Source organism: Malaclemys terrapin, chromosome 4 (assembly GCF_027887155.1).
Source record: "Malaclemys terrapin pileata isolate rMalTer1 chromosome 4, rMalTer1.hap1, whole genome shotgun sequence".
NCBI classification, from domain to species: domain Eukaryota; kingdom Metazoa; phylum Chordata; order Testudines; family Emydidae; genus Malaclemys; species Malaclemys terrapin.
In genome coordinates, this window is record NC_071508.1 from 14,434,322 (window position 1) to 14,446,434 (window position 12,113).

Sequence of the window (12,113 nt, forward strand, 5' to 3'; positions counted from 1 at the left end):
GTGACAGCACAAAATGTACCTGTTTGAAACCATTACAAAGAAATTTAATCTATTTTTGACTGTGTTCAATATTCTAAGTTTTTAAATAATCCTGATTACAAAGATATTGAAAAATCTGTAATGCATCAGATACCAGCTTCCAGTTTCCATGTTGTTTCTTGGTCACCTTCCCATTGATTGATACATTTTTAGAGAATAAAAATTTGGCTTCTAATTGACAGATGGCACATTAAAATAATCCTACTCAACTAGAGCTAGGGATCCACATTTCCCAGCTGCTTCCTCCAAGAACATACGTATTTAAAGTTCAGAAAGATGTCCATTTAAGAAGATTATTTTCAGCAAAAGTTGATAATTTCTCAATCATGAGCAATGAGAACAAAGCCTCTTAGGTTAGCAGAAACTAATAGTGAAGAGTTCAGACATCCCATTTCAGAAATTCCTCATATTGCTTATGTTTGAGAGACACTACACAGATTTCCTAAGTATGAAAAGGAATACTGTTTAACTATTTGAACTGTCAACTCTAAAGGTAAATCCATGCACAAAGATGGATAATTAACTAATTATGAAGCACTTTACCCTTTTCCTGGATTTTGTTTTCCAACCTTCATCCTTCCAATAAGCATACTTGCCTGAGGGTGGGGAGGGGGAAAGCAAGGTAGAGGGATAGTTACAAATGTCCACAGAATTCTGGGTTTAGGTTTTGCCTTCTTCAGAATTTATAAAGGGGAGAGGGTGGAATTACCCAATATATGGTCTTAAAGCAAATGCCAGAAATGGAAAAAATCAAGGCGATTTTTTTTTTTAATCCAGTTGTTTAACTTGATTAAATTAAGAGGCAGAAGGATGGATAGGGGTCACTCCACGGGAAGAGAAAATCATTTGGGAACAAGCATGGTGGATAAACACTAGCTGATTGAGGACAACAGGCTCATAAGTAGGCGTGGAAGGATTAGCTTGTTACCAGTGTCAATTTCACCATATGCAGACAAACAGATGAAAAAATATTTCCATTGATAAGAGAAGTGTACAGATAGACAAAGTAAGATAAATGCTGCTTGAGAAATTATTAGTTTCATTTAAGGATATTTACTTTGTATTTCTTGTACGTGATGTTGACAATTTGTGTTAACAGTAATAAAGCTTTAACTATTCGAATCTCAACATCTACTATCAAATGATCATTGTCTCTCTCGCTCTCACACACCCCCAACAGTGAAAATTTAAGAACAAATGCTTAAAAATAAGCATCAATATCATCCATTGAAATTATTTTTAAAAAATGAGTTCTGCCACACTTACTTATATGAGCTCAAGCAGAAAACAACATTTTCTCTTGCCTTCTAAAGAAACTGATACCCATTAGGGAATGAAGTCTTTTGATCAGCTTCAGATTTTAGCCTTGGAACATTTGATTAATTTGGAGAAGACTAGACACACAGGAAGGTTTTTCTGGGGGTGGGCGTGAAGTAGGAAATAGCTGTATTCTTTCCCCCTCCTCGTTAATAATCCATTAGCAGGGAGCCCAAATAAGAGACAAGAACAACAACAAAAATCCTGAAATCATATCTAACACTGCACCAGTCTCCCAATACGGTCCCCCCATCTGGGATCTAACTTTTTAGTTGGCACATTCTGAACAGATTCAAAGCTCAGAGGATTAGCACTATCAAAAACTGCAGGAAAAAACAGAGGACTTCTAAAGCAATTCCATACCAGAAGTTTGAAGTAACTCATTGCTGCAAACAAATGGAATCACTTATGCACGCAAAGCAATGATTAACTGTAAAACCCTTAAAAGGTAGTTTTACATTTTAAATATAAACAGTAATGCAATATACACAAACTGGAAATCTTAAGATATTCCACTCACCCCTGTCAAAGTGAATAATTGAAAACTTTATTCCATTATTTATTTACATAGTTTACTGAGCAGCCATTGGCAAACAAACATCCAAAGGCCCAGTTGCAACTCCCAAATGCATGCGTATATATACATATCGGTAAATGGAAACAAAACAAAATTAAATCAAAATGAAGAGACTGGCAAGTTCTGAAAAGAGCTACACAGAAATTCCACAGACACAAAACTGCTACCTCCAATCCAAGACGGATCTCAATGGGACATTAAACAAAGGAGGGCTCTGCAAGTAACTCCATTCTGTGCAATTGGTTTATACACAGTATCAGGAATAAGAAGAACAGGAGTACTTGTGGCACCTTAGAGACTAACAAATTTATTAGAGCATAAGCTTTCGTGGACTACAGCCCACTTCTTCGGATGCATATAGAATGGAACATATAATGAGGAGATATATATACACACATACAGAGAGCATAAACAGGTGGGAGTTGTCTTACCAACTCTGAGAGGCCAATTAATTAAGAGGAAAAAAAAAAAAAAAAAAAAACTTTTGAAGTGATAATCAAGCTAGCCGAGTACAGACAGTGTGATAAGAAGTGTGAGAGTACTTACAAGGGGAGATAGAGTCAACGTTTGTAATGGCTCAGCCATTCCCAGTCCTTATTCAAACCGGAGTTGATTGTGTCTAGTTTGCATATCAATTCTAGCTCTGCAGTCTCTCTTTGGAGTCTGTTTTTGAAGTTTTTCTGTTGTAATATAGCCACCCGCAGGTCTGTCACTGAATGACCAGACAGGTTAAAGTGTTCTCCCACTGGTTTTTGAGTATTTTGATTCCTGATGTCAGATTTGTGTCCATTAATTCTTTTGCGTAGAGACTGTCCGGTTTGGCCAATGTACATGGCAGAGGGGCATTGCTGGCACATGATGGCATATATCACATTGGTAGATGTGCAGGTGAACGAGCCCCTGATGGTATGGCTGATGTGATTAGGTCCTATGATGATGTCACTTGAATAGATATGTGGACAGAGTTGGCATCGGGGTTTGTTACAAGGATAGGTTCCTGGGTTAGTGGTTTTGTTCAGTGATGTGTGGTTGCTGGTGAGTATTTGCTTTAGGTTGGGGGGTTGTCTGTAAGCGAGGACAGGTCTGTCTCCCAAGATCTGTGAGAGTATCAGGAATAAGATCTCAAATTCTCAGGAGGGACCTTTCAAAAAAGGTCTATTAACCAGATGGTGAATTAAAAGGTTAAAGATGATGATGGTAACTCAAGGTATGTTATAATTGCTTATCACTCCCCCTTCCATAGGGGAACAATTTTCTAGTGGGTCCCATCTCAACAAGACCTTTTTAAGATAGCACAGTAGTTCCCATGAAGGAAAGTGTTATGTGGCTCAAGGGACCTTATCAAAATTAAGATTACAGCTAACATCACTTACAGTTGCTCACCTCAACTCACAGACCAGTCACTTGCTGATTTCAAGCAGTGGTAAAAGCAAAAGGAAAACATCAGGTCAAGAAAACCACCTGGAATTCTACCCAACAGAAAGTAAGAGGATGTATGTGAAAGTTGGTGGAGTTGCTTTGGAAAGATTAGTAAGGCAAGTTTTACAGCAGATTGAATTTGAGAGCATGTGGGGGGATGTGTTTAACTATAGGAACATCAGCCAAACATCTTCTGTTAGTTTTGTTTAGATCTGTTTACTCAGTTGATTGCATGACCATGTACACATGTTCTCCGCCTGTCATGAATTAACGTGGACTATGGGAAAAAATAGATCTAAGTACAATGAACTGTTTCAAGTGATTTGATTTTCACATAGGGGGATATATTTATTTATATTTATTTTAACATGTGACTTTTCCCGAGAGAGAGAAAAAATGGTTGTGGAACCCTTGCGGTGATAAAAACTCCAGTATGAGATCTCTGTAGCCCCAACCATTTAAGCTATTTACAGAAGCTTTCCACAAAATGATTAAATAAAATGCTCTCTGGAGATTAGAAGGGGAAGAAGAAGAGAGAAAATAGAGCATTGGCCTTTCTTCTCTCAAAGTCTACACTCCAACATTTATGCTAAAAATGATCATGGTGGTCTCCATCAGACCCAGAAGTGCAGTAGTCCAAATCGGACACGGAAAGCATGCTCCATGACATACCCGGCTGCTATACCCCAAAGGATTAAAACAATCTAGGCAAGAAGAGGAGCTTGCACTATTAAAGGGTCCATACGGGAATCATGGAATCTCACTTTCCAACTCTGTAGATCTCAATCTTCATAAACACATAATGGAGAAACAGGGTTCTCCACCCCCACCCCCAAACTCCACCCCAGTTCTCAGGAGAATTTCAACTCACTATTTAAACAGTATTGTATTCCAAGACAACACCCATTCTCAACCACACTTATTCAAGAGGATTGCCTTGAAGTTCTCTTCTTCTTCCATCAACCCATAATGCAAAATATTCTGAAGCTCATGGAAGCATTGGGACTCTGACAGACCAGTTCAAATCAAAGGCATAGGACAATTCACTTGTGTGTGGATATCAAATGTTAATGTTATTGTCTTCACTTACCTATAATCTGTTTACAATCGCATTACATTATTACCCTAGCCTAGATCAAAAGTATACGTTAGTGAGAATTTACTTGATGTGTAAGCTTCATGAAAACTAATGAACGATTGGTTGGATTGCTGCAACTAAATGCATTGTGTATACTTCTGTAATTGGATTGCCCATCAAACAGGATTAGGGTCTTGGAACTGTAAAAAAGAAGCAGCATGCTAACTTCAAAGCATGGGTCCCGGTGTTCTACAACAGGAAATCCACAGCCTCAATCTGCATTTAGTCAACACACAAAAAGCCTATGCTGTGACAGAAACACTTGCCAGGTTGTTTTTTGGGGAAAGCTAGCTATAAAAATGGATCCAGAGAATAATCACGTATATCTGAGCCACTTGGACACTTTCAGGGAGCATTCCAGATGTAAGACAGATCCCCGAAGTTATTTTGGGTGACCCGGCGAGATTTATGGAAAACGAGCAGCCTACTACTACTCTGGATTTACAAACTTGGACTTACCTGTTAATGTATTTTACTTTCTTTAACTTTTCAATAACTCACTTTTTATTAGAAAATAAATCTTTAGTTAGCTTACTAGAGAGATTGGCTGCCAGCATTTTTTTTTTTTTTTTTGGTATGGGATCGAGAGTATCCATTGACCTGGGATAAGTGACCAATCCCTTGGGATTGGGAGTAATCTAATTTGAGGTGATTTTTGGTTTTAATAACCTTTCATCACAAAGTCTAGTTTGTCTGCATGGTAAAATGCGCTGGAGAGCCTAAGGGGACTGTTTGTGGCTGTGGGAGTGCAGGTGTGTTACTGGCTTGGTAAAATTTAATTATAGAATATACCAACCAGTTTGCAGTGTCTGCCCTGAGCCTGGCACTCTTGGTTCTGAGCTATTCTAGACAGTGTGACAAGCACAATCAACGATCAAATTCTGTCAGTTTTATGTACCATCTAGGTTTCAAATAGGGGAAATTAAACCACTGAAGTTGATTTGGAAAGCCACATTCTCTACAGCTCAATGGGATATCATTTTAAACAGTTCTACATATCTACCAAGATTTGAACATCCACACACCAAAGAGATATTACATTAGCACCCACAGACCACATTCAGGTTCACAGTCATATTGTGCTAGATGCTGGATTAAAACAAACGGAACAAGGCATGATCCTTGCCTTACAAGGTAGAGATCAAAGAAGAGAGAATACTCCTAGTCTCCAGGGAGGAAGCTACAAATCAACATTGACTTGGAGATTGCACAATAGCCACTTGCGGGCTGGGAATCAGTCTGAAGAGAAGGAAAAAAAAAAAAAAATCACCTATGGGCACAGTTGCACCCCAAAAGGGATATGGTCATGGCTGCTGGACCAAGGGAACAAACATGTAAACATCAAAATTAATTCAGAACTATGAATTGCCACTAACTAATCCATTTTGTTCCAAGACATTCACAATCTGATGATCACATTCATTCAGTAGCTCAACCATAGGGCTGTAATTATGACCTTATTAATCACCAGCTGATGCCCTTCTTAATATTGTCTTTTGTTAACCAACTCCAAATAGTTAATGAATTTTTCAAACCAAATTTAGGGATTAGCAGCAACTTTTAGGTTAGAGAACATGCACACAAGCTCATTGTTTGTGGATTAAGGATTTTAAGTGATGTCTCAAAACACAGCTGCCTTACATCATCCCAGTGTGGAATGCAGCTAAAAAGGTGTTAAGCTTTCAAATGCCAGCAAAGATAGAGGAATTTTCTCATATCAATCAGAGCAAGACTAGGGTGACCAGACAGCAAGTGTGAAAAATCAGGACGGGGTGTGTGGGGGGGTAAATAGGAGCCTATATAAGAAAAAGACCCAAAAATCATGACTGTCCCTATAAAATCGGGACATCTGGTCACCCTAGAGCAAGACAGACAACACCTTGCAATTTATACAGCATCCAAGTATGACAAATGTGATTCATTTCAACTACCACTGCTGCAGCCACCTCAGGAGTAAAATACCTTTAGCAACACTACTTAACAGAAGGAGAGTAAACAAGAAGATCAACATCCATATGTAACTACTGGGGCAATTTAGAGGCACCATGTAATTAATTACATTTGGAAATTGACCAAGACACCACAATTAACATGATAGTTATTGCTACACTAGGACAACTGTATTTTTAATAACTACAAAATGCTCAGAACCTTGGATTTTAGTCTCACACAGTTCAGTGCCCCTCATCACTGTGCTGGAGCCCTGGTTCTAGAGAGACACAATGCCATTTCCTGAACCAGCACTCCTTGGCATTTTCTTACAGAGCTTCCATTCCAATACTGACCACAGCTGATCCAATTTCAGGTGCAAGAGCTGATGAGATCACAGCCAACGAGTATATGATGGCAGGCTGGCTAAATAAACCTTAAGCTTTTTTTTTTTATTATATTACTACTCTAAATCCTTCTCAGACCAATCATTCAATAGATCTGAGCTACAATATTCAAGAGCTCTAGGTTAAAAAAGTGCCTTGTGCATTGTTTCAGAAAGCTGGAGGAGGGAACCCTCCCCTGACCCATTTTGAAACAAGGGGCGGGAATCACATCTCCATACATATTTTAATTTACTGAGTTTTATGCACCACCTACATCTCACTTCCAGCCACTAGAGCACAGGACAGAGTCCATCTTTTTGAAGCAGCACCTCCAGCTGGCTATTGACATTCCACTAGATTGACTAGCTTGTCAAGTTAAGATTATGGTTCATTAAATAAGAGGTGGTAGAGGGGAAATTAAAAATATACATATATAAAATACCTTGCAGTTCTGTGGCCTCCCACTCAAGGATCTCAAAGCATTAAATCATTACACTAATGAATTAAGCTTCACAGCACTCCTTTGAGGAGCAGCTCACACGTCACTATTTTACACAGAGACTAAGTGACTTGAACCAAATAACACAAGTCTAACTATATCCAGATCTCCAACTTCCAGTGCTCTGCCTCAACCCCAAGGCCATCTCCCCCCTCCCCTACCAATGTACCAAACAAGTTTTAGACAACAAGCTAAATGCAGTTGATTTCCCACCAGCAACAATTTGCCAAGTCACAAGCACAAAGAATATTTTCCACAAAAATTATCTTGAAAACTTTACAAACATTCACCACCTTCTTTATCACTGAGGGCATGTGATGTCCTGATCAAGCCTTAAGCTCATTTGCAGCAACACACACTTCTTTGGAATATATACAAATTATTGTCATTGCAAATGCCAATTACATTCAGAACAGTGGTCCATATATGCACAGGAAATGTAGGGTGTTAAAGCCAGAGCTGTATGAAGTGTGAATTTATGGAGAGTAGAAGTCTGAATATTATAGCTTTTTGGCACAGACAGCTATGAAGCGTTGATGTGAACAAGGGTCCACAATACTGGCAAGTGATATACCTTCTTATGCTTTTACAGAGGTTTTTAAAGATTCCCTAAGGGAAAAAAATTGAAAAGCTATTCACTGCCTATCACATTTCAAATCTAACCATATTTTAAAACATCCAGAAAAAGAAACCCAACTCTGTAAACTCAAGGGTTTTCATATACAGAAAAAAATTCCTCTCATTAGGATGCATTAAAACAACATGGACATACCCAGGAGTCCACCCTTAAGAGAAAAAGAAAATTACTGCAAATCCCTTACAAGATTGCACTGCAAATTCTTCTCCCAGTCCCCACCCAAATATCTAGTGCAAACGCCTGCATTAGCAAGTCAAAACTGTAACAATATAGACGGATGTAAAATTATTCCTACCTTTGACCTGAGTGTCATATTCAGCTATGATCTCCTTATCCTTTTTGAATTTAGCTGGCGACGTCATGTTTTTCCTTTCCAAAAATATTAACCTCAGAACAGATCCACCAGAATGCAACAAATAAATGCAATTTTGTTTCTCCCAAAGAAATGCCCTGGTTTCTTGTCCTTCCAACCCTCAATAACAAAAAAAATCAGTCCATGGGAAGAGGGTGTGAGACGGAGTGCGGCAGCAGAAACATGCAGATGTTAGGAAATCAGCGGGCGGAAAAGGCAGTTTTGTTTCCCTGCACCAAAACCCTTAGCAGCAGCAGCAAGCTTCAGACGAGAGATCGTGTAGCCCCCAAAGGCTTTTCCTGATTATTAACATTAATAGCACAGTCAGGGAGTGGAAGTCCTTCCGCACAACATGTTTTGTGTGGGTTTGGTTTGCCCTTTTTTTTTTTATAAATAGGCTCAAAGATGATGCAAATAAAATCCCCAACGGGAGTAGAAATTTAGGATCAGATGTTGCTTTCTTTGGTTTTGTTGCCTGTAAATAAAAAAATATTTTTTAAAAATTAAACTGTCAGTTACAAGATGCAAGGACAAAATTTGTGATTTAAAGAAGCTGCTGTAGTACTGCAAATTCCTCTTTAAGTTGCAGCATATTACTACATATGTACATCACCCAGGTAAGCAAGATAAAACGCCTGCATCGTAGCAAGTACCCCCCCCCCCAAAATTTCATTGGGAAAGCTCAGTCCCCAGGGAAAAAGGGGTGGGAGTAAAAGGAAACTAGCCTGCGGAAAAATCGCTTCTCTAAATGAGCAATACAGGGAGAAAAAAGAGGTACTGGAGAAGCAGCAACATGATATGTTGAAAAATTAGACTCAAATCCCTAAATTACATGAACTGCAGGAGCTCAAAAATGAATCCACAAACCATTTCATAAACAAGATCAATCCCCTCTGGCGTAGCTAAAACAGCAGCCTTTGATTCAACAGACGTGGCAGCTTTTTTATTCTATATTATTGTTATTATTACGACTGTTTGGTTTCCCCCCCATCCAGAAATATAGGTATCTCCTCTAGACATCAAAGCTGATTTGGAGCCAGGGGAAATGCAGCCCAGCATGTGCAAGGCAGATGCAAATCTCCCAGCAGGAGGAAGTCAGGGCACAATTGGAGGGGGTGGGGGGGGTGTTAGAAGTTATTCTGGGTAACAAATGTAAGAAATCAGGGAGATGTGCATTTTTTAAAAAGCCAACCAACAATTGGATCCACATCCAACATCAAGAGGAACAACGTGGCTAGCAGAGACAGGAAACGGGAAAGGGTTACAGACTAGGGTTAGAGCATTTAAATGGAAAACAAACAAACAGAAAGAGTGTGGCTGGCTCTCCCCTTAGTTATGGAGGGAGTGGAAGATATTCCAAGCTGCTCTATGCAATTACTATCCACCCAGCTGGAAAGAGACTGCGCAAATACACATATTTAAAGCTGTCCCAAAAATACACGGAGAAACCACCGGAGCTCCCCAATGCTGACTGCAAAACCCCCCAGCACCTCGGGATCCTGGCTGCTGCAAACTCAATCGTATGAGAGGACCACTTGGTCTCCTAAACCCCATTTGCTTTTCACTTCTGGAATGAAGGACCCAACCCTGTATTCCCTTTCCTGCGGCTAATCATAGCAGGGAGAAGAAATGGGGGTGGTGGGAAGACTATTATGGGTTTGAAAGAGAATATTAAAGTCTGAGGAAAAAGGGAGATAAGCTCTGGGAATGAAGGGGGAAGATCAGCTCCTAGAAGGGGGAGGATGGGGAAATCAGTCCTGGAGTGTGGGGTGGGGAAGGTTTGGGTGCTATACGGGGGAGAGGAATAGTGGGAGGCGGGGGGGGGGGGAAATTTCTCCTTGAGTATTATAGACTGGAGGAGGGAATTGTATATGCTGGAAACTCTATCCTAGGAGAAGGGCTATGCCGTGGTGGGGGGGCTATGCCGCGAGGGGGTTACACAATTAGGGAGAACTATGCCGGGGGTTACAATTGTGGGGAAAGGGAGGCTGTGCCGCGGGGGGTTACATTTGAGGCGGGAGGGGCAAAGGGGGCTATACCGCAGGGGGTGTTGCAAGTGGGTGGGGGGGCTGCGCAGGGGGTTAAAGTTGGAGGGAACGGGAGGCTACGCCGCGGGAGGCTAAACAATTGAGGGGGGGGGAGTATGCCGGGGGTTACAATGGGGGGGGGGGGGGAACAGGCTATGCCGCGGCGGAGGATTTACAATGGGAGGGAAGGGGAAGCTATGCCGCGGGGGGGCTTACAGTTGAAGGAGAGAAGGGGAGTTATGCCGCGGGGGGGGGGTTACAGTTAGGGGGAGGGAGGGAGGATAATGCCGGGGGGGGGTACAGTTGAAGGAGGGGGATTATGCCGCGGGGGGGCTTACAGTTAGGGGGAGGGAGGGGGGATAATGCCGGGGGGGGATACAGTTGAAGGAGGGGGATTATGCCGCGGGGGGGGTTACGCCGCGGGGGTTGTTACAGTTAGGGGGAGGGAAAGGGGGATAATGCCGCGGGGGGGGTACAATTGAAGGAGGGGGATTATGCCGCGGGGGGGGGTTACAGTTAGGGGGACGGAAGGGAGGATTATGCCGGGGGGGGGTTACGCCGCGGGGGGGGTTACAGTTAGGGGGAGGGAGGGGGATTATGCCGCGGGGGGGGGGTTACAGTTAGGGGGAGGGAGGGGGGATTATGCCGGGGGGGTACAGTTGAAGGAGGGGGATTATGCCGGGGGGGGTTACAGTTAGTGGGAGGGAAGGGGGGGGTTATGCCGCGGGGGGGGTTACAGTTAGGGGGATTATGCCGCGGGGGGGTTACAGTTAGGGGGAGGGAGGGGGATTATGCCGCGGGGGGGGTTACAGTTGAAGGAGGGGGGATTATGCCGCGGGGGGGGGGTTAGTTAGTGGGAGGGAAGGGGGGGATTATGCCGGGGGGGGGGGTTACAGTTAGGGGGAGGGAGGGAGGATTATGCCGGGGGGGGGGTTACAGTTAGGGGGAGGGAGGGAGGATTATGCCGCGGGGGGGGTTACAGTTAGTGGGAGGGAAGGGGGGGATTATGCCGCGGGGGGGGGGTTAGTTAGTGGGAGGGAAGGGGGGATTATGCCGGGGGGGGGGTTACAGTTAGGGGGAGGGAGGGAGGATTATGCCGCGGGGGGGGTTACAGTTAGTGGGAGGGAAGGGGGGATTATGCCGGGGGGGGTACAGTTAGGGGGAGGGAAGGGGGGATTATGCCGGGGGGGGGGGTTACAGTTAGGGAGAAAGGGGGCTATGGTGCTCTGCCTGCGCGAAGGGGCGGCGCGGGGTGCTTTGGACGAGCCAGGGAGAATTACCGCCTGGGGAAGAGCAATGGGCTCGCGGGGGCAGCCGGTGCCGGCCACCCCGGGCTGGGGGCAGTGCGGGTCTCCCCAGGGGGCGGGAGTATTATGGGCTGGGGCACGCCTATGGTAGGACGGAGGTCTGCGCGACACGCGCCTCAGCCCCAGGCGGAGCGCCTACCTGCAGCGCGGCGCAGCCAGGTTCCCTCCTCCATGAGCCGAGGCTCTCCAGCTACGGCTCCCGCGGTCAGTTTCCTCCGCAGCGCTAGCTCACCCACCCCGCCCCCTCGTCTGTCTCCCCCAATCAGCAGCTGGGATGTGTCGACGTGACAACTCTCCTAACCAATAGCAGCATTCTACTGGTCTCCCTCTCCCGCCTCTGTCTCACGGCTCCTCCAATTAGGAGCTGAGGGGGGCGGGTCCTCGCTGCTCTGAGAGGCGGATCTTGCCCCAATCCCCCCAATCAGGCTCTAGGGGAGTGTTGGCTCTCTTCCAATGGGCAGCGAGGACAGGGATTCAAACGGAGTG

At 43.7% G+C, this 12,113-nt stretch overlaps 1 protein-coding gene across 3 annotated transcripts in view; it reads right to left on the bottom strand.

The window, feature by feature from the left end:
- Positions 1-11,808, bottom strand: part of SRGAP2 (SLIT-ROBO Rho GTPase activating protein 2) — a 209,876-nt gene extending 198,068 nt beyond the window's left edge. For 2 of the 3 annotated variants that reach the window (XM_054025841.1, XM_054025839.1), the window contains exons 1-2: positions 11,767-11,808; positions 8,237-8,768 (exon numbers count right to left, since the gene is read on the bottom strand). In XM_054025841.1, the coding sequence (XP_053881816.1) occupies positions 8,237-8,303 (67 nt within the window). In that variant the 5' untranslated portion in view covers positions 8,304-8,768; positions 11,767-11,808. Of the gene's footprint in view, positions 1-8,236; positions 8,769-9,160; positions 9,226-11,766 lie in introns of those variants that run through there. The other variant, XM_054025840.1, reaches the window with a different exon arrangement.
- Positions 11,809-12,113: the final 305 nt, after the last annotated feature.